The sequence below is a fragment of the Acomys minous genome, assembly GCF_964271855.1.
Source record: "Acomys minous genome assembly, chromosome: 10".
Classification (NCBI taxonomy): domain Eukaryota; kingdom Metazoa; phylum Chordata; class Mammalia; order Rodentia; family Muridae; genus Acomys; species Acomys minous.
Window position 1 is genome coordinate 73791653 of NC_140491.1, and position 23554 is coordinate 73815206.

At 47.0% G+C, this 23554-nt stretch overlaps 1 protein-coding gene across 8 annotated transcripts in view; it reads right to left on the reverse strand.

Moving 5' to 3' along the window:
- Positions 1-23554, reverse strand: part of TTLL11 (tubulin tyrosine ligase like 11) — a 233401-nt gene that overhangs the window by 197381 nt on the left and 12466 nt on the right. For all 8 annotated transcript variants that reach the window (XM_084799159.1, XM_084799156.1, XM_084799157.1 and 5 more), the window contains exon 2: positions 1508-1604. In XM_084799159.1, the coding sequence (XP_084655285.1) occupies positions 1508-1604 (97 nt within the window). The remainder of the gene's footprint in view (positions 1-1507; positions 1605-23554) is intronic.

Consider the following 23554-nt stretch of genomic DNA (forward strand, 5'->3'; position numbering starts at 1 on the left):
CAACAATCTGTAAGGCTAATTCCAGGGTATCTGATGCTCTCTTCTGGCCTTCACGAGCACTGCACACACATGGTACATACACATACATACATACATACATACATACATGTAAAAGGCTCATATACATAAAATAAAAATAAAGATATCAAACTTTGGGAGGAAATATAATCTTAACTGTGGGATGGAATTTGGATGATATTTTAAAGTGTATTGTTGTGTTAGAGTATAACACTGCAATTGCGGTTACAACACAGCAACAAACTAAGTGTGGGGCCTGACTCTAAAAGCTCAACCAAATGTCCCCTCCTCCCTAAGCAATCCCACTATCTTATGTCTCCGTTGTCACCCAACCATCAGGAATAGTGATTGTAGAGGAAATGAAGGAAGAGGCTGAAAGACAGAAAGGAAGCAGACATAGAGGTGGCCTTAACCATCTCTCGCCACCTAGGCCTCGCAGGGTCAGTCTCACCAGGAGTCTCTTGGGTAAAGGGCAGAGGCTGTTCCCAGCCTATGGTACTTGGAGTGGAGACCAGGGGAGCTCACTCTGATGGCACCTTCAATATGACACATGAAGAGAAAGCAGATGGGGTCTTCCTTTCTGTGATCCAGTCACAGAACTCTGGTTTCCTGGTAGAAAAGACCTGTATTTCTTTCTGTAGACTCTGTAGTCCCATCACTGGACTCCTGTTATAGCTCTAATTCAACGAGTTCACAGCATGTTCTTTTGTATATTTTTACATATGTGTGTGGTATGCATGTGTGTGCTTGCACATGTGTGCTGATGAATATGCATATGTATACACACATGTGCAGAGGCCCAGAGGTTACTAAATGGCATCTTCTTCCATTACTCTCCACCTCACTCTTTTACTTAGGTTCCCCCCAGAGCTCACCCATTCAACTTGTCTGGCTAGGAGCTTGCCCAAAGGATCCTTTGTCCCTAGTCCCAGGGAGCAGGGATTACAGGTGGACCACCATGCTTGGAGTGCTGGAGATTTGAACTCCTATCCTTGTGTCTGCACAGAAAGCACGTTACCCACTGAGCCGCTTCCTCATCCCCTAACTCATGTTTTTGTGCCAGTGGAAACGACACGGAGAAAGCGCATCTGTAACCCGCGAAGGCCAGTCTCCATCTTCAGACCCTCAGGAGTTAGTTCTCAGGACTCCCAGCTGACTTCGTCCCTTTGGCAACAGCAGCACAGCAAAGCATGGGCAGAGATTCTCAATTAAGAGCCCTTGGGCTGGAGAGATGGCTCAGACTGCTCCTCCAGAGGTCCTAAGTTCAATTCCCAGCAACCACATGGTGGCCTACAACCATCTGATGCCCTCTTCTGGCCTGCCGGTGTACATGCAGGCAGAGCACTGTATACATAATAATAATAATTTAAAAAAAAAAAAAGAGTCCTCAAGCAGTTTGCCCTAGAAACACTGCTGTGTTCTTGCCGAAGGGCTATTGTTACACTCAGACCTAGGAATACTGCTAAAGGCTAATAAGAACAGCAGATACCTGGAAATTTGTTCACTTGACCGGAGAATATGTCATTGTCGTGAAATGAAACACCGTGCCAGTAGATGTCACAAGGCAAGCGCCGGCCAAATGGGAACTAGAAAAAGAGGGGAAAATGTGATTCATAGTAAGAAAAAGAGATGCAGCAGCCGCCCTGGGGGCTCAAGACTTACAAAGGACACTTGGTAACCACCCCACAGTTTAATCCTCAAAGCAAGCGTGTAAAGTAGAGAAACAGACTCACACAGGGCTGGTCGTGTTGCTTGGGGTTGTAGTGAACACGCTCCTGGTTTGGCAAGCATTGTTTTGCTATGACTGCTTTATAAAAGATTAGTTGACTGATTAAAAGGATGAAAGGAGTTGCTTAATATGACCTTGTTCATGCAGAGCTGGTGTGTGTGTGTGTGTGTGTGTGTGTGTGTGTGTGTGTGTGTGTTTTAACCTAGGATAAAACAACCCCAATCCTAAGTTCACATTTCCTTCCCTTTCTCTGAAAATGGGGACCCTCTACCTGACCCCCCAAATAGCCAGAGTCATCCCGTCTCTTCATCTCCCCTGCCTCACACACAGCTTCCCCCACAGGGCAGGATGCATCCTCAGTGGCTGAGACAGCTCCTGGTCCTCAGTGCAGATGTCTGAATTCATAAATGGATGAGCTATGCGTGGTCACCTCATTCAAAATGAGCTAACAGAGAGTCAGCCTTCTGGGAATTTGGAAGTCAGAGATGCCAGGTGACCTCTGCTGCCCCCTGGACCCGCAAGTAATGAAAAGACAAAGCTGAACAGCGGGTGATGACTGAGTAGGGGGAAGAAGGGACAGCCAGTCTGCTGAGACAAGGGGCAGCTGTGGAGGGAACCGGTGAGGACCATGTCTTACCCCGGCGCTCTGGCCTGTTGTACTCCTCCAGCCTGGCTACCCATCCTGCATCCTGACATCCTCATCCCACTGTTTTAAGGCCCTCTTTGGCATATGCTCCAGGCTTTCAATTATTTTCAAGGAGAGAACCTCTCGCTGAGACAAAAAGGCCTGTCCTTCCTTCTGCTCTGTTCAGCCACCCTTAATGTCATTAGCAAGCTCTGCATCCGCAGATGAAGCTCTTTAAAACGAGACCCAGGTGACCTTGTTAAAGGGGAGCCTGAAGACCTGCTAACTCCCATTTGGAAGCTGCTTGTTAAAAGCCCAAGCGAAGAGAGACGGCCGTACATTAAAACCGTGCCATGTTTCCATTTCGAGGCTACACCTCATCAGAATTTTTATCTGCTGTGAGTTGAGGGGCTACACTCATGACTAATGAAATGGCGGTAAGTGATGCTTCCAACCATCACAAATTAAAACCAAGGTCAGCAGGCCCAGGCCCTTTAAATTGGCTAACGTAGCTTCGAAACTGTGCCGCAGCGAGGCATGTGCTATTACATCTGTGGGCACGAACAACTTCTATCTATAATTTACAGCTTTTTGTTCATTTTCTTTGCTTCCAGTGGATGGCAAGTTATTTATTCAGTAGCCATAAACACGAAGAGTTGGAACCTATGCTGCCTTCTTCCAGCTGTTAAGTGCTAATATAGAAAAGGGAAAAATGGGGCTGGAGAGATGGCTCAGAGGCTAAAAGCACTGACTGCTCTCCCAGAGGTCCTGAGTTCAATTCCGAGCAACCACATGGTGGCTCACAACCATCTACAATCCAGTCTGATGCCCTCTTTTGTCCTGCCGGTGTACATGCAGGCAGAGCACTGTACACACAATAAATAAATATATCTTTAAAAAAAAGAAAAGAAAAGAAAAGGGAAAAACAACTGGGTGGGGATCTAAAATACAGACTGTCTAAGCAACTGGACCGTAACTACAGTGGCATTGTTGCCCAGTGTTAGTGACCAACACTGGCCCCTTGCTAGTGTGCTGCCTGGTGATACTTTCCATCCATGCCATTGCTCTCTAATCTTTAAAACTAGGCATGGTGGCTCACACACACATTTGAGGAATCGAGGCAGGAGGACTATCATGAGCTTGAGGCCAGCTTGGGCTAACAGTGAGTTTCCAAGCTAGCCTGGGCTACAGAGTAAGACCTGCTCTTATAAAAAAACAAAAACAAACAACAGCAAACAAAACAAACAAGAAAACAAGAAAAGCACAAAACAAGGAAAGGAATAAAAACAAATACCGTTAGCTCACTAAGTTGTAAAAGACTCCATTCGTTCAATAATTACCATGCTCCAGATTCTATGCAGGAGCACAATTTCTATGCACAAATTTAAAGCCCTCTGTTCAGAGCCTGAACACACTCAGCAGCAAAAAGGTGCAGTCTAAGCCTCTAAGACTGAGAAGAAGACGAGAGCGCCCGTCTTTTCCTTCTCCTCAACACAGGGTTAACAACACCAGAGCAACAGGCAAATGAAATGAAGGACACTCTCACTAGAAGTGAAGAGGGAAATGACCTATGTTTATAGAGGGTAGGCCCCCATGTGTAGGAAACCCTAGAGCCCGCATGAAAAGCTTACAGAAAATGAAGAGAGCCACCACGACGACGACACTCAAAGAATAAAATACTTAAGAGTTGACTTGGGAAGGGAGCATATGCTCGTACAGCGAAAACTGAAAAATGTTCCTCAAGGAAATTAATGGAAGTTCAAATAAAGGAAAAGAAATCTCATTTCACAGATTGGAGAACGATATCATTTCAGAGCTCAATACTATCCAAAGCAAGCTATAGGTTCAGTGTCTCTACCCAAAACAGTCATGACTTGGTTTGGGCAAGAAATAGAAAAGATAATTTTATAACTGAATGGAATGACAAGAATCTCTAATTGGCCAAAACAGTCTTGCAAATGGTGGGAGACCTTTGCACTATCTGTGTGGCTGAGACCACACTGGGTCCTCCCTACACCCCCATCCCAAGCTCATTTTTCTCAGGAGATTGATAAGAACCCATCTTTATGGAAAGTGTCATATGTACTTTACGAAGAGTTCTGATGTAATCATGTCTTAAGCTTTATTGTGTACATCCAATCTGGTGCTTTAAACGGTGGTCAGGGGCTGCAGAGGAGGCTCAATGGCCAAGAGCGTGTATTGCTTTTGAAGAAGACTTGGGGTTGATTTCCAGCAACCACACGGTTGCTCACAATTCAACTCTAGTTCCAGGGGAACAAATGCCCTCTACTGGCCTCCACAGGCTCTGCACACACATGGTGAACACACACACACATATAGGCAAAAACATATATAAATTAAAATTTAAATCTTTATTTAATCCCAGCTCTCGGGAGGCAGAGGCAGGTGGGTCCCTGTGAATTCGAGGCCAGCCTGGTCTACAAAGCGAGTCCAGGACAGTCAAAGCTACACAGAGAAACCCTGTCTTGAAAAAGCAAAAAAAAAAAAAAATCTTTAAAATTGAACGTGTCCTTATAGTGAATGTAACATTACTAGTTATGGCAGATCTCTTGCATATCTGTCCCATTCTGCAAAAGAAATATAACTCCAGTGGCAGAATTGGAAGCCATGCTGATCTCTCTCCAAAGGTTGTGCTCCTTAATTCTACTAAGCTAGATGGCTTGACAGATAACCTGCGTCAAAACTGAGCACCCAGGATCTCAAGGAAGGTGTCATAAATGTGCTTCGTATAGTTACAGCCCTGGCATCAGCTTTTAGGTCTGATATAAATGTGAAACCCAATGAATTGTACCTGGACACCTTTGCATTAACCAAACCTTGCCATCCCACCTGGTTGTCTGTGATGTAACATGCATGCTCTTCATCCTATTGACCCAAAGCCAGAACACATCTTCAACTGGTCAGAAAATCTTGTGCAAAATCGGGGTAATATAAATTATTAAGACCCTTCTCACCTGGTCTCTGGAAACAAGCCCATCTACAGCCTGGGACAGAAAGCCTAGAGGATAAATCCATAGACCTTAAGAAAGGAATGGTCCCACTGTCTTCTCCTTGGTTTCTCCCACCCACAGTTCTTTGCAGCTTTCGGGGTACCTATTGAACCCCAGTGGCACCCCTGCCCTTTCTGTAATAAGTGCCTCTGTTTTGTTCACTTTGTTTTATTCCCTCATTCGGTAAGAAAAGAATGTAGCACAGAGGCTGGGAGTGGTGGCACACACCTCTGATTCCAGCACTCGGGAGGATCTCTGTGAGTTCGAGGCCAGCCTGGTCTACAAAGCCAAGGCTACCCAGGGAAACCCTGTCTCAACCCCCTCGCCCCCGCTGCCACCCACCCCCCAAAAAGAATGTAGCACAGAAACCCTTCAAGAAGGGCAGTGCTGGGAGACGTCTGTGAGTCCACTGCCCGTCCTTCTGACAAATACTTGGAATGATGGCCGTTAAGGAGAAAGGTATTTATTTATCTTGCCTCACAGCCATGGAGGTTTCAGGACATGGCTGGCTAGCAGCCTTGCTTTTGCCCTTGAGGTGAGACAAGCACTTTATGACAAGGGAACATATGCTGAAGCAAATCCATTTATCTCTTAGCAAGGAAGCAAAGGAGGCCAAGGTACTGATGTACAAGGGTGCACTCCAAATGGCCTACACGCACTCTCTCTCTCACTGGGCTGCGTTTCCTAAAGGTTCCACCACTCTACAACGTGGCTAAGGGCTGGGGATGAGGCCTTTCCCGCATGGCTCTCTGCAGACATTTCAGATCCAACCTACAGTCATATCAAATCCTGAACAGAGCTGTATCGGCTAAACATAAAGCCGGTCAAAGCAAGGCCTGAAAGAGGAAGACTAGCTCACCCAGCCTTCTCTCAGCCACTTAAATCTCATCCAATGGCCCTGTAGTCCTCCGAGACAGCTGAGATGCACCAGCAACCAGCTGAGGACCACGAGGAGACTCTAGGCTCCCTTGCACTTATGAGAATGGGGCTGATTTGCAAACCCCTGGAGGTGGGTGGGACATCACACAGCGCGGCCTCTGGGGAGCATGGACTTGCAGACAAGTCCCTTGCCTGGAGTTTGAGAACCTGGCTTCAAGTCTCAGCCCTGCCAACTGTGATGGATTACAGTTTCATCATCTGAGAAAGATGAGCAGCACTGGTGTCCCTGGAGTGGGGTGCTAGAGAGATGGAACCAACCCCTCGGGGGTGGGGGGAGGACACCCCTGAAGCAAAGGTCTGGCTCATAGTAGGAGCTGAATTAGCCCAGGTAGAGACAGTGAAGAACAAGGCTCCCTGGCTGTTCTTCGCTAATGAAGTCCCCTGGTGAGAAAGGCCTCCCTAGCCATACAGAGACAGGGGAAGATGCCCCTGCAGGAGTCCTCTGAGGAAACCAGGAAGCAGGGCCATCTGATGACAGCTGTGCAAGTGAGTCCTGATGGCTGTGGTTAGGAAAACTTAAACAAGGAGGTGAGTGTGAGGCAAGTGTGAGGTGATACTGTCAGAGTCAGGGAGGTTGGATGGAAAGCGGGGAGACTTGCATGCCTGGAGCTCAGAGCACGGAGGGACACGGATGGAGAGCCACACAGCCACCCCCCCATCAACGCTGCTGAGCACCCATTATTGAACTTGGCTCTGCAGGTGCGGGGGGGGGGGCGGGGGGTACAAGCTGGAGGGAAGGAGAAAGTAGCCTAAGACAGATGCAGGAGCAGACTCCATGAGAAAGCTAGGAGAAGAAAGGGAAGGCAGTGTGGTGACTGGGCCAAGGGGCAGGCATGTACTGGGCAGAGGGGAAGGCAAGTCACGGAGGAGTCCCAGGCTGGTGTGTAAGGGCTTCTCTGAGGCCCTTCTCAGGTGCCCATGACCTGCCGTTCCTGCATCCCCTCCCCCGAGGATGCAGGCAGCTGAGACTCCCCAGGAGAAGCTCTCACTCTGCTAACTAGTGCTCTGAGGAGCCTTCCAATTTAATAACAGTGTCGTCTTGCTCCAGCGTGTTCCCGGGAACACAACAATTACTCAACCCTCTAATAGAGCCAATAAATACAGTGCGAGGATGGGTAATTAACAACCTTTTGCTGGAAAGTGGCAATTCTTGTGATCTATGGAGCTTCCTGTTCCTGATCACCCCTTGGCTACTGCAGATACACTATGACACTCTGGGTGAGTGTGTCATTCATCGCTCGCCAAGTCTATGCCTCTTGGTGCATCTTATGTGAAGCCCACGTGTTATCATCGGCTCCCAGGAGTTACTGTGGGCAGAGCTGCAGTGGGGTCTGCTATCTACCTCACCTCTACTTCTGGTCCCAAGTCTTTCAATAAGATCAATGTTGTTGCCAAGTTGTGTAAATGTGGGAAGGAACCTTGTCAGTAGGAGGGGGTGGCCCTGCACCCCCACGATGTCAGCCTTCCCCTCAGGATACGCGCTCTACTATCTACTTTCCCGCCCATGAAGAATCTTATTAGTGGTGACTATATCAGGCAGGAGGAAAAAAAAAAAGTCCACAAACTTCCATAGTGATTTACCTCTTGACTTACAGTTTTAATTAAAATTCCAGTTTATTTAGCAAATAGCTCTGGAAAGATTAGATAGCAATTTAGCACTATGCTCTTTCTCCACTTTCCAATTTACAAGGGTGACACAAACAGCAAAACCACCATGCTAAATGTCTCCAAGTCTGCCGCATCATAGATCCAACACCGGTGATAAACTATAAGGTGGTCCATTACGCCCTGCGAGCCATCCGCAGCCATCTCTCTTCTCCTGACTCCGTCACACTGCTGAGCTATCAGTTCACTGCTAGGTCCCACATTACTGAGTCTCGTCCTCACCCGAACTTTAAATGTGTTTATTAACTGAGATGGAGACGGAGCAGAGGAAGTTTCCATTCCAGGAGCACTTTCCTCCCAGCCAGGAAACAGCTTTGTCTCAAGTCAGACCCATGCTGCTCAGGACTCTCCTGGCAGCAGCGGCTCCCAGAAGCAGCCTGCTCTGTCTGGAGAGTGTGGGCAGGCCAGAGAGATGGCGCAGTTGGTAAAGCACTTGTCTTGCGGGCATGAGGACCTGAGCTCTGTCCCAGAACTGATGTTCACAAAGAAATGTCAGGGGCTGATGAGCTTACACGAAGAAACACTTGCTACCAACGGCTGAGGTTTGAGTCCTGGTACCCAAGGCAGAAGGAAAGAACTGACCCAAAAGTGTCTGCTACCTGTACACACACACACACACACACACACACACTCACATACTCACATATACATACAAACTATAACACATACATACTTACACATTCACTGTAACACTCACACTCAGCCATACAAACACTGTAACACAAACACACACATGCACTGTGACACACACTCACACTCATATACACACATACTCACACAGGCACTGTAACACACACACACACACTGTATACCCATGCACTGAAATACACACACTCACACTGTAACACACACATACTCACACATGAACTGTGACACACACTCACACTCAGACACACACTGTAACACTCATACTCAGACACACACTGTAACACTCATACTCACACATGCACTGTAGCACTCAGACACACTGTAACACATACATACTCACACGTGCACTGTAACACACATTCACACTCAGATACTGTAACACACACTCACACTCAGACACACACTGTAACACACACTCACATACACACACTGAAAGTAAGAAATCATTATGCTGGTGCTCAGTTGTCAACACTACAGTGAGGCAGAGAGAACTGGATTCCTAGTGTTTGGCTCCCTGGCCCCCCAGCCTAGCCCACTAGGCAAATTCCAGGCCAGTGCCTGAGGAATAGCCACCCTCTTCCCATTTCACAGCAGAGGCATCTGGCGAGTGAGGAGCTCGAGGGCACATCTCTTAGGAGGAGGGAAGCTGTCAAGAAAACTGAGATGGCCTAGGCGGTGATGGGCACGTCTTTAATCCTAGCTCCAGAGGCAGAGGCAGGTGGATCTCCACATAGTGAGTCTAGGACAGCCAGGGTCACACAGAGACACCCTATCTCAAAAAAAAAAATCCATAAAAGCAAAACAAAACAGATGGAAAAGCTCCCACAGGAGGAAACAAAGCCCGAGCAAAGTATGAGCTGGGGTTCCAAACCTGTAGGCCACCCTCCAGGGTCACTGGGAGCGTTCCTAGCCAGGCTTGCCACTCCCCTTTACCCGGCACCTTCCCACCACAGACAGGTCTTCAGTGTTCCATGGACCTGCAAAGCTCTGCTCTTCCTTTCCTTTCTAATAATTGAAGATGTTTTGGGCTTATTCTAAAGCACCCAGTGTTGTCAAAAAATGTCCCTGGGGGGGGGGGATGCTCCCCAGAGGACTCGTTAGAGAAAGGTAAGTGGGCTTATTTCCTCCTCCTGACCCTAAAAGTCAGCCCAAATCACAGACATCCCACTGTGATGTCATAGGTCACATGTTAAGAAGAATAAACGGTTCACCAGTAATTCCTAGACTAAAATCAGTGGCCACTCCATACTGAGTTCATGGTATTTGCTGTGTGGTTCACATGTACTATTTCATCTCACCTTCATGGAAATGCTATGAAATGTGTAGAAATATTTCTGTTTAAGCGGTGAAAAAAACCAGAACTCAGGGTAGTTAGACAACCAAGCCTCTGTAATGAGCCATAGGGGTAGAATAAGGACAGTCCCACTAAATCCTTAGTTCCCTAAGCTCAGGAATAAAGAGATGGGGTTCCTTCCACCACTATAGGACTCTAGTGACCTTATCCTGAGTGCCTAGGCTAAAAGGCTAGGAGGTAAAAGAGGGACCAGGGGTGGGACTGTCCCCTCCTAGCAGCTCTCCAGAACTGAGCATCAACACCACACCTGCATCTCTGCCTCAGTGGGTCTGCCTGGCCTGGCCCTCGCCCCCTGGTGTCAGTGGCCAGCAGAGCCCCTGAGTGCTAGGGGCAGGCCTGCATCTGGCTCTGCGTGGCTGTCTGATGTGTATAACTTACACCCTAGTGGAGCCAATCTCCAGAGTTGGAAGACAGGAACGGGAGGAGAAAGAAGAAGAAGCAGCAAGCAGGAAGTACAGAGGGGAGACTGAAAGGTGGGAGGGCGCCTTCCTGGAGTGGCCACGGAGAAAGAGGAGGCCAGAGCTGTAGAAGGAGAGGCATGTCTTCCGAGCCACTCGGGGTGGCAGATGCTGGGAACAAGTAAGTTCTCAGCCCCGCGTTGCACTCGAGGGTATTCAGAAAGGACCACGCTTTATGTGTCTTCAACTGAGATAAAAAGATAGGAATCATACATGCAAATAGGGAGCCATGTATTGTCTGTATAATACTTAAATCAGGCTAAACATAGCTCTCACCCAAAACACTGTTTATGGTGGTTTTTTTTTCCCAGATCCTTTTTGTTAGATTCTTGAAATGTCCAGCACGCTGTTGCTAACTATAGTCACCACCCTGCTCAACAACCGCCCAGTGTCCTGTCCCTCTGTGACTAACTTCACACCCGCTGTTCACCCTTCCCGTCCATCCTTCACTCTTGGCAGTTTCCGGTAACTGCTGTTCTACGCTCAGCTTCTGGGAGATGGCTTTTAGGTTCTTGTGGTCTTTCTGGGCTTGAGTTCTTCCTCTTAGTACAGTTGTCTCCAGTTCCACCCACAGTGTTGGAAATTGCTAGGATTTTTAACTCCCTCTTTAGCAAAACACTATCCCACTGTGTGTATCTGTCCGTCCCTCCATTGTGGACATGCAAACAAAACTCAAGTTGGCGTGTTTGGTGCTGGGGGCCTTTAGCCATGGAGCCAGCATCTCGCCAACCTTTCAATTTTGGGGGAACTGTCATACTTTTTTCCATCACGGGTGCACAAAAGTATGCTTCTACTAATTGTGTTCAATTCGGGGAGGGCTGAATTTGATTGCCCCCTGAGAAAAATCACAGCAAAGAGAAAAATTGAAATTGTTCAACTATGGGGTGAGAGATTCAAGTTACTCCCGGCCAGACTCTTGGTGGAAGTGAAAGTATTCCGAATGAACCGAGAGGTCACCAGGGCAGGCCCTGAGCCTCTCGCCAGCAATTTAGACCAGGGAGCCTACAGGACTACAGAGCTGGATATTTATAAACAATCTCTCCTTCCTGATGGTGAGAAAGATGTAAGAATATCACTTTTTAGCTGTGTGGCAGTGGGGGCGCACACCTTTAATCCCAGCATTCAACAGGCAGAGGCAGGTGGATCTCTGAGTTTGAAGCTGGTTCTAAGACAGCCAGGTCCACAAAGAGAAACCCTGTCTCAATATCCCAAATAAATATGTATACAAACAAACAAACAAACAAACAAGGCACTTTTGTTCTGTATTAAATCCCCACCTCACTCTCTATTCTCCTACACACCCTATATAAAAATAGCCACCTTCGCTTTTTCTTTCAAGCTAGCATCGGTATGCATCAAGTCAGGGCTGAGCCTCCCACAGCACCCACGTGGCAGCTCACAACTGTCTGCAACTCCAGTTCCAGGGGATCTGATGCCCTCTTCTGGCCTCTGAGGGCACTGCACACACATGGTGCACATACATACTCATAACAATAAAAATAATTGTTTAAAGAAAACAGAGTGAAGCTGTTGGGCTGTGTGGCAGTCATGAGCAGGCCTGGTCCCTCTTCTCTCCTGTTAATAGTTGATAAGAACTGACTTGTTCATCTCCATAGGCAAACAAAGCCGCTGTGAAGACGGAAATATTTTTGCCAGGATGCTGAGACTGAGGCCCCTCTTCTGCTAAGGACTTTAAGGGAATTCTCATCATAAACCCCCTGACAGGAAGGGAAGGGCAGAGCCAGCTGCTGGAGCCATGCCTTGTCCCTGACGAGGAACCACAGGGTCCGGTCCCCACCTTCTCACTTCTTAGAGTGCTCGCGCCCAGCCCTTTCCCAAGCAAAGCATTTAGGAAGGACCTTTCACTTCACAGTGAACTTGGGACAACATGATTGACAGCCCGGCTCAGTCAGCTATGACAGCTGGCATTTCCCTGATGACCAGATAATGAGGCAGTTGCGTTGTGTTTTGTCGTCTCAATCAGTGACAGGAATTAGTAAGACAAAGCCAGGCCAGGAGGGCTTTCAGTCAGCCTTCCCAGCATGCAGGTCTGTTGTGGCACACACACCACCATGTTTGTAACACTGCACAGAAGTGGCGTGTTCCTGGAGCAGCCTCAAGAAACTTGGCCAGTAAAGTCACTTTAGGAAAAACCTGTACCATGTTACCAATGATGATCAGTAGGAAACAGAATCAGACCAAGACTCCAGCCCTAATTAACTTATCCATTCAAGAAACATTAATCAAGTGCCTAGCATGTGCTAGCTTCTGGGCTACATGCTGGGATAAAAAACGAAACTCCAACCACTGGGCTCAGGGAACATTACAGAGGAGGGGGCAGGAAGAAAGAAAGAAGGAAAGAGCTCACGTGAGGAGGGGAATGTTAGGGAAGGTTCCAGATATCACAGCAGCTGAGATGGTCTGCACAGACCTCCACTGGGTTCACAGTCATGGAGCAGCGAGAGGAGCCCCCTCCCTAGGGCTTAAAGGCAGTTAATGATGCTGGTGAAGACAGGCATTCAGTAATGTGGACAGTGGGGAAGCATCCATGTGCCTCTAAATAGCCCTCACCCATACTGTTGTAGGCGCTAAGTCTCTCTCCCCTCTCTCCCCCTCCCCCATCTTTACACACACACACACACACACACACACACACACACACACACACACACACACACAGAGAGAGAGAGAGAGAGAGAGAGAGAGAGAGAGAGAGAGAGAGAGAGAGATATCAAAGTAGAAGAGGGGCTAATTAGAGAGAGGAAGGAGACAATCTGGAATAGGAGAGGGAGAAGAGAAGGCAATAGGGTAAAGATGACCAAAGGGCATTATATTCATGTATGAGTAAGTCATGATGAAGCCCATCATTGTATAAAATATATGCTAACAAAAAAACACCCAAAACCAAATTGCTTTCAAGATTCAAGCATTATCAGTTCTGCTACTAATGTTTCCTGCAAAAATAAACTATCCACAACACATTGGTCCAAATTCCTGCTGGAAAATGGGTCACAAACTGATGAGGTCTCACTATTCACATATAGAAAAACTGCCATTTTAAGCATACTCTTTGGGCTGGAGAGATAGACCAGTGGTTAAGAGCACTGGTTGTTCCTCCAGGCAACCCTGGTTCAATTCCCAGCACCCACATAATGACTCATAACCATGTGTTACCCTAGTCTCAGGGCATCCAATACCCTCTTCTAGTCTCCACAGGCATTAGACACACATGTGGTACGTGAATCCAAAACACGTGTTTTTTTTTAAAAAATCAAACATGTTCATGGGTTAGAGAGGTGGCATAACAGGTAAAAGTACTTGCCACTAAGCTGATACCCGAGTTCCATCCCAGGACCCACTTGGTAAAAGGAAAGCTGACACCTGCAGACTGTCTCCTGACCTGCACACACACATGCACGCACATATGGATGCATGCTAATACTGATGTTTGCTCCACAGTCACCTCTCTTCCTTGAACAAGCTACCATGTGAACTGGGCCAGACTGCCAACTAATTGCCCAGGGTTTGTCCCAGTCTTAAGTCTCTCCAGTGCCAAGTCAGCAAGAACTGTTGCTTCCACTTGTCCAAGTCCCTCCTGTAAGCCTGAATTCTGAGTTGTAGTCCTTGCTCTGGGTACTCATGCCCAACTGGGTAGGGAGACACAATTTTGAATTCAGATCACTTAATAGCATCTGCCTGGATCTCACAACGGCTTAGAGGACATCTTCAGCCGTGATCGCATCCCCTTCCTAAAGAATTCCAGGCAGAGATTTCTGAAAGCTACCTTGAAATCCTTCCTACCACCCATAATCTTTTTAAACCACTAAGTCCAACCTACAATCCTACTGTTTTCATTCTCAGCGCTGAACTGAATAAGGAAATCTTCAGCTTATGCTAGCCACAAGATCAGGTGGAATTACTGGAGACCTCAAAATGGCTCAGCCAGAACAAAGTGGAAAGACCGCTGGAGGACAGTCTTTTGAGGTGTGTGTTAGGTGTGGGGGGAAGCACGTTATAAAGCTTTGAGAATGCTGGCTAAGCAGCCAGCTGTGAGGCATTGGTTAGGAGCTAGTCTGCTCGTGTGATGGCACAAGGTCAGCACCAAAAGAGCGACGACCGCTTCCGTGTTCACTGCCTTCACCTCCTGCCCACTCCTGCTGATAGACACCATTTTACAAATTAAAAATGAAATGAAGACAGAGTTCCCTCACATTCTACTGTGTCCATTGCTGGGAACAGAACAGTAAGTGTGAGGGGCTTGGTTCTTTGTTCAGGGAGTTTGGAGTCCACTAGGGACTAACAGGCAAACTCTTACAGAAATGTTGATGATCTTAGGGCAACTGGGGTTCAGAAAACAGAGGGGAGAAAAGTGAGGGAGACTTCAGAACATTTCTACAGAGAATCCATGGCACAGGGGCCTTGAGAGAAGGAGGTGTGATGGAGTTGACACTGTCTAGACAGTGGGCTGGCCTCTGAGTGAGTGCCATGCTGACCTTAGGGGACAGAGTTGACACCGTCTAGATGGTGCGCTGGCCTCTGAGTGAGTGCCATGCTGACCTTAGGGGACAGAGTTGACACTGTCTGGATGGTGCACTGGCCTCTGAGTGCCATATTGACCTTAGGTGACAGAGTTGACACCATCTAGATAGTGGGCTGGCCTCTGAGTGCCATGCTGACCTTAGGATTTATGCTTCCTACTGTCCAGCAAACCAACTCTGTCTCAAACCCAAAGAGTGCACACCACAGACAGCATGTGCCCCAACCTAATCTGATGCTCACAGTCACCTTAGGGGGCTTGTCACAAACAAGAAATGAGGGTCCCCAGAACTCACCTCTACTGGGGAATTAAATACTAACAAGACCCCCAAGTGATTCCTATGTCAGATAAGTTTGGGGGAATGTTAGGTCCTGTCTTCAGAAAACCTAAGACCCAGCACCTTAAGAGTTTACTGAGCACCAGTCTCCTGGAATTCCTTAAAGTCATTCAGCTTTCTAAGAAACAAACAAAGAAACAAACAAACAAACAGGAGGGGAAAAAAGAGCCCTGTAGAGAGCAGCTATCCAACAGTAAAAACAGAAAGGCTGCTTGCTTTCCTGTTCCCATTCCTTGTGGAGCTTACCCTCTTTCTAGCTTAAGTGATGTCATCTCAGAACAGAGCCCATCCTCACACCGAGGGCTCAGGATCGAGGAACAGAAGCAGCCAGATCGTAAGAAATCACTAGCTTCAGTGGGGAGAGGCCATGGATCTGGAAACAACCCAAGTTCAAATCCCAGACCCAGCACTTACAGATGAACCACGGGCCTCTCTGGCCTCACTCTCTCCAACTGCAAAGGGGCTAATCAGCCCTGCTTTCCAGAATATTCTCAGGAACTCGAGATAATGAAGGTGGTGGCCCAACACGTGGGCCCTTAACAGATGTTTGCCAACAAACAATGAAATAGTGAATTTATAGCTTAATAAGAGAGAAAGATGATGGCAGGAGGAAACCAACAGTTAATAAAGATGTCGTTTTGTTTTAAAGAGAAAGATGCATGTGAAAAATGAGTCCCTTCCTGGTAAAACAGTAGGCGGAATCAAAATTTAATCCAAGATTTGGAGACACCAGCTGAAAAGCTGGAGAACAGTGGAGGCTCTGGGTGAGAGGTTGGCAGCATTCCTAACCCTGCCTTGGAACTCAAAATGCTTTTAAGTGGCCCTTTGCACATGACAGGAAAACATCAGGAGTGTCCCAATAGGTGGTGGAGATGGGCGGTGGCTGATGAGGAGCCGACTCAGACTGTCAAGCCCTTGCATGAGGGCTGTGGCTCTGTGTGGCTGTAACTGGGGGTTAGGGGGTGGAGGTGACAAAGACAAGCTGATTCCTGGAGCTTACTGGCTAAGCAACCTGGTCAAATTGATGAGCTAGCTCCAGGGGGTGAGAAACCCTGTCTCAAAAGACAAGGTGAGAGCCACCAAAGGAAGACACCTTTAGCCTCCACACATACACACACACTCGTGAATACTTGTGCAAACACTTGCATGCACAATGTGCACGAATGCATATGGACAAACACACACATACCCACACATGCCTTCACGCATGCACATGTGCATGCATGGGGCCATTGGAGAAGGACACGTGTCACTACATCGGAGTGAGCCTGTCTACAAGTATTCAGTAAGAAAGCGGCCCCAGCCCTCCCACCAGCGTGGACTCTGAGTAGTTCCTTCCGGTCCCTCTCGCCTCGAGAGAAGAGGCTCATGCATGTGAATAGCATTTTTATTGTTTTATTTCCACATGGTCTGAATTTGATTTAATTCTGCAGCTTCTTCCCCAGTAAAGATGAAATACATCATTGGGTGCTTAATGGTCCTTCTTGCAACGAGGCCTTTATTAAACAGCAGCCAACTACCCAGCACTGAGGACGGGAGCTGGGCACAAATCTCTCCCCACTGTGGCGGGGAAGACAGCGCTCAGCTGGCCCCCTGCGCCTTCTCCTCGCCTTCTTAAAGGACACTCAGGAAAGACCACATCACAGCCTGAAGCGGACATGGGAAACAGCCCTCTGCAGCTGGATGGCGGAGAAGCCTCTTTTGAGCCCTGGGATCATCAGAAAGGAGGACAGCGATTTCTGAAGAGGAGCCGCCTCTCCCGAGCTCCCCAGGCACACTAGGGCAGGTCAGAGTGTGCTTGGGTTGGCACCACGCAAAGACCTGGGTGTAAGTTCTGGCTTTCCCTCATTTTAACAGACTGTGAAAAGGAGCTAAGGGCAGATGCCTAACTTGCATGGAGGCTCAATAAAGTCCCCCTTGTACTGAGGACACACATCCTCCTCTACCAGTCTCAACAGTTGGCTCTGTCACCAAATGTCACCTTAGGGCTTCCTCTACATGCTCCACTGTTCAGATGTTAGGAAGAGACCACTCTCTCTGTCCCTAAGGAAGGTTTACTCACTCTGTTCACCATCGCACCCCTAAAGATACCTCCCCAGCACAGCCAGGGGGTGCTTCTCATTTGCAAATCTACGGATCTGACTACTCAGGAGTGCATGCGCGTGCGCATGCGCACACCCTTCTATTCCTAGTCCTCGGTCCAGCAGATCCCCCAACTCTCGGTCTGAAGTTCACGTTCACATGTCTCTGCCTTGGTTCCTGAATATATCTCAGGCCAATTCATGTCACTTTCCTCTCACATCCTGTGTTCCAGACTGAGGCAGGTGCCTGCAGTCCCCCTCCGCAGTGCCATCACCTTGTCACCAAGCACAGCTACCATCTCAGCTCTGTCCGCTCACAGCTGGCTCTCCCACACCCCAGGCTCAACTTAGAGATGTCATCTAGCTGGCTCAGCTCAGAGATGTCACCTAGCTGAAGCCTCTCTTGACCCCAGCCTGAGCCAGGGCGCCCTTGCCTTTACCTGTCCTTCCGTCTCACAGTAGACCATGCTCCCTGAAGGACAGCCCCCCACCCCCCACCCCCTACCCCCGCCCCCGCCAACAGTGTACCACAGCTTTGTTTGCCCAGGGCTCAAGCAGGGTCTGTGGCACAAAGGCAAGGCAGAGGAAATGTTTGAGGAAGGAATGGAAAAGTTACTCCCGCCAATATTTATCAAAATCTGATTCTAGACTATCGCAGGGGTTCTGCACCGGCGTGTGAGGGTCCAGTAATAAACAAGAGTAAGTGAGGCAGGCCTGGCCCTTGCTCTAGCTGAAGTCTCCTGGAGAAGAGAAAATACAACGAGCAATAGCAATAAAGCCGACGCATGCTACGGAAGAGAAGCCCAGAGAGAGAGCGTCCACTGCGGACAGGCACCTCGACAGGCACCTCTCCGTTGGAAAGTGAGATTTCAGCTGATACCTGAAGCCGGAAGGAGGTGTGAGTTAGAGCCAAGAGCAGCAAACTCTAAAACAGCAGCACACCATGAATCCAGACCAGAGCAGGAACCAGGAAAGAAGCCAAAGCTGTCAACAAGACTGCGCACCTCACTTGCCCAGGATCCTCCGTTTTTTCACACAAGTCTCTCTAGATACCTATAGGCCAATCTGTGCCACCCTCCTATCTCCCAGCACATTTAATACTGCGGAGAGAACTCAGCACCAATCACTGGCCTCACCGGCCTGGGTGGCTCTTCTCAGCATACTGTTTCTGTGCGGGCTTTTTGTTAATGTGGAATTGTCTTGTTTGCTTTTGGAGAAGGGAATTCTCCCTAAGCAGCTTATGCTGATCTTAAACTCCAGGCTCAACTGATCATCCTGTCTCCACATCCAGAAAAGTTAAGTCTATGGGCTCAGGCCAAAAAGACCAGCTTAGAATTTACTTTGTTTTATTTCTAACTCTACAGCGTGTAGCTTGTGACCAATAGCTATTACGTAGTATTGACATGTTGTCACAATAAAGTGATTTCTTAGTTTAAACTCACACCGAGAAACATTCCGTCTTAGTAAGCAAACAAGATTATTTTCCATTTCGGTGATTTGATATTTATACTGAGGCTTTTTTGGCAGATGCCAATCAAGTATCTTATTGTAACAAACTAATACGACAGGTTTGACAAGCAGAAGGACCTACTGATCTAACTACAGCCCGTGTTCCCAGAGGCCAGGTTTTCCAGGTGAGAGACGGCTGAGGAGTACACTGAAAATTGTTCAAAACTCCCTCTTTAGAATCAGTGTAGTGGTTTAAGTTTGAAACTTTATATTTCAACTCAATCATCTTTTGTTTACCTCTGAATTTCAAGTTCAAATCAACAAATACTCCCTTAGTTAACTGCCAAGAGCCACCCTGTTAAGGGGGCTCACTAGGCATGTGGGCTGTCTAGGAGGTGATCTGGTGTTTGCAAGGTCTTATACCATGATGTACCTCGAAACTGCTTCCAGCCTCTGACATGCTGTCAGGAGCCATTGATTTGGGAAAGTCCAGGAGGCATGAGAGATCTCTGGAAGTGATCCGATATTTGCAAAGTCTGTATCGTGATGTGCCCCAGAATTGCTTCCAACCTGTGACTGCCCTGTCAATTGTGCACTGCTGCATCTCTCTAAAATCTGGCATTAGAGCCGGGCATGGTGGCACATGCCTTTAATCCCAGCACCCAGGGAGGCAGAGGCAGGTGAATCACTGTGAGTCTAAGGCCAGCTTGGTCTACAAAGTGAGTCCAGGATAGCCAAGATTACACAGAGAAACCCTGTCTCGAAAAACCAAAAATAAATACATCTGGCATTGGTGTGAATTGTTATTTTCTGGGTACTGATCAGCTCTGATTGAGCAAACTTCCTAGAGGATCTTATTGAAGATGTAGTTTTTGTTATCTAGATGAATTAATCCCTGATTATGGAATTCCTGATTTGGCTCAAATAGTTTTAAAAGTTAAAGTTAGTTTATGGCTGCAATAAATACCTTTGTGGACCTCCAGATGCCTCACTAGGATAGCCTACCAGCAGATTTGTGGCTTCAGTTAAGCCTCCACCGCAGATGGCACCACGAATCCTGGTATTTCACCATAAATATAGCCAACTTTGTTTAAACTCCATGTGTACCTATGTGGAATGAAGTTACCTAGAGATGTCTGAATTTACTCTGTTTCTTAGAATGAAAGACAGACAAAATTATTGTCCTGAGCTCATAATGAACTAAGAGATAGCTGGATAATGTATAGCCAGGTCCATCCTAATCAATAAGTTGTATACTCTTGTAAGTTTCAGACCCTGTTAACCTTAGACCCTGTCAATCTTCGTCATTCTGAACTAACCATGAACTTATGTAATGGATACATAGATAAGAAATGTTTAGATTTAAAACATGTAACCTGTTGTAATTTAGAATTCATCTGTTTTGTGATTAGTGGTACTGTTTTGACTATGAGGTCATTCCCTGTTCTCAGAAGTATAAGTATGGTCTTCTACAATAAAAGAGAGAGAGAGAGAGAGAGAGAGAGAGAGAGAGAGAGAGAGAGAGAGAGAGAGAGAGAGAGAGAGAAAAGTTGGAGAGAAAAAATGGAGCAGCTCAACTTCAGTTGAAGTTAAGATGCCTGACTTCATCCACCTTTTCTCCTGATCCTCTTCTCTTGAATGTATGTGTGTGAGTGGTTTATTTTCTATCTCTCTCTTACTTCTTATTTCTCTGTAGATTCGCAAATAAGTTAGCAGACTCAGGGCCATCAGCCTTCTACAGCTAATAAGCCTAAGTTTACACCAACTTATTGGAGATCTCCGTAAAGAGGCCTATCTACAGATCAAAGAGCCTCCTTCTACGACCCCGTGCAGTTTCTAGCCAGAAGCTGCTTTTACAGCCTCAGCCATAGGAAAAAAGGTGGTCAGTTTAAGTTCTCCTCAGCCACAGTACAGCCAGTCCCTAGAGAAGAAACCTTGGGCTCTTTTTCGCCTTTCTTTCCTTTTTCTTCTTTCAATCCTGATCGGTTGCCTGAGCCATCAGCTCTGGCCACCCAAGAGATAAAGTCAACAAGAAGGGCATCCGCAGATCCAACCCCAGAGAGAATCTACCCTGGACCCTCTCCAGAGCACTAGCCGGACATTAACAGTTAACACAACAGAATATTATTTAACAACCAAGATTAACTTATTAATAACCCACCACTCTAATAAATTTGTCAATAATAAAATAAATAGTATATTGACTAGTATTTTTTTTTTCTGGTTGAGGAAGTTCCCCCCTCCCATCTAATTCCCGAAAATGACAGTATAAGATAACTCTGGTCCTGGTTTAAAGACCTTGGGGGAACAGCTGACATCCAACCCATGTTTGCTGAGTGATGCTGAAGATGTCCAGGCCCAGGGATTTAAAAGCTGCCTTTCCATCCTTTATCTCAGCCCACTTCCTAGAAATGCTCTGCTTGTTCTAATGGAACACCATTGCGTAAACTCCTACAGCAGCAGCCCTCAGCGGCCATGCGAGGCTTATTAAACTGTCACACAGCAGGGACCGGTTGCCTCTCCCTTTGATCCCCAGACACAGGGCACTTTTTCCAACAAAAACGCTTAGGAGTGGGGAGTTTTCCGAGCAATAACACCCAATAGAGGAACAGCTTTGAAAGGTGCCTAGAGACTTATAAAGTTTAGTTGTTTCTGAGAAAATGTCATAAAAATCCAGGAAGATGGTAAGGCTTTGTGTGAGCGTGCTCAGACAGAGCCTGGGACTCCTAATGAAAGCGACAAGTCCACAAGCTAAAGAAAACTGTGTGATCATGGAAAATGAGTCTGTTCAGACCCAAAGCTCTTAGGGCTCGCAAACAGCTGCCTGAGCCCTGCAGTGCCAGAGACAGGAATGAGCACACTGCCTGGGGTCTCTCTATGTCATCTCCCTTCCAGAAGAATTGTCCTTCTGAAACAGCACTAGATCCATGAGTGACGCCAGTCCAAGCCCAGCATCACTGCCAATGCCTCTCTGTGCCAGGCACTGGCAGATGAACATGATGACCTCGCTGCCACGGAACGTCCAAGAGTCCAGGGAAACACCCTTAATTGATATTCTTCCCACCCATCGCAGCTGTTCTGCCCTGAGGAGTCCACAATAGCATCCTAACCTACCTCTCTGCGTCCAGTCTCCCCGCAATCCATTCCCCACCATCAGCAGAGTCAACTGAGTAACTGTCTTGTTTCTGTGCGCTCAGGCGATGGCCTGGCCTTTGAATGTGCTCTGGCTTCCAAATGCCCACTGGCAAAGTGAGCAGACCAGAACCTCTCATACAAGCCAGGCCCCCTAGAAGGTCACATCTTCAGTGGGTGGACTAGAAGAAAACCTGCTCTGGTGAAAGCAAGGAGAAATAAGAGGGAAAAGGTTCCCTCAGGACGCCTATCATAAAATTTCCTTCGAAAGAGTCTGGAGGCAAAATTCATACTGTGTCTAGACTAAGAAGTACAACAAAGGCCCTGTAATCTCAGCACTCAGGGAGACAGAGACAGGGGAATCTCTGTGAGTATCAGGACAACCAAGGCTACACAGAAAAACCCTCAAAAAACAAAAAGGAGGATAAAGATGAGGACAAGGAGAAGAAGGAGGAGGAGGAGGAAGAGGAGGAGGAAGAGGAAGAAGAAGAAGAAGAAGAAGAAGAAGAAGAAGAAGAAGAAGAAGAAGAAGAAGAAAAGGAGCTAGAGAGGTGAATCGGCAATTACAAGCACATACCAATCTAGTAGAGAGCCAGAGCTCTGCTCTCAATACCCACATTAAACACACACTTAAACACAGTAAAGGTGATATACAGCACGCCAATAACTGACATTCAAACTAAATGGAGAGAAACCTAAAGCAATTCCACTGAAATTCTGGGCATGACAAGGCTGACCGCTCTCTCCATATCTAGTCAATATAGTACTTGAAGTTTTAGCTAGAGCAGTAAGACAGTAAGATCAAGGTGATACAGACTGGAAAGGCAGAAGTCAACGTATCGCTATTTGCAGATGATATGATACGATGGTATACATAAGCGAGGTCAAAAATTCTACCAGAGAATTCCTACAGCTGATAAATACCTTCAGCAAAATGTCTGGATACAAATTAATTTCTTAAAAATCTGTAGCTCTCTTTTACACAAATGATAAATGGGCTGAGAAAGAAATTAGGGAAACAACATCCTTCAAGATAGCCACAAATAAGAAAAATATCTTGGTGTCACTCTAACCAAGCATATGAGAGACCTGTATGACGAGAACTTTAAGTCTCTGAAGAAAGAAATTGAAGAGTACACCAGAAAATGGAAAGATCTCCCATACTCACGGACTTGTAGGATTAACATAGCAAAAATGGCCGTCTTACCAAAAGCAATCCACGGATTCAATGTGATTCCCATCAAAATTCCAACCCAATTCTTTGAAAGAGCAATTCTCAACTTCATATGGAAAAATAAAAAATCCAGGATAGGTAAAGCAACCCAGTAAAATAAAAGAGTTTCTGGAGGGATAGCCATCTTGGATCTCAAGCTGTACTATAGAGCAATAGTCATAAAAACTGCATGGTACTGAGATAAAAACAGACAGGTTGATCAATAGAATAGACTTGAAGACCCACAAATAAACCTGCATGCCTACAGACACTTGATTTTTGACAAAGAAGCCAAAACCATACAATGGAAAAAAAGGCATCTTCAACAAATAGTGCTAACTGGCCTAACTGGACATGT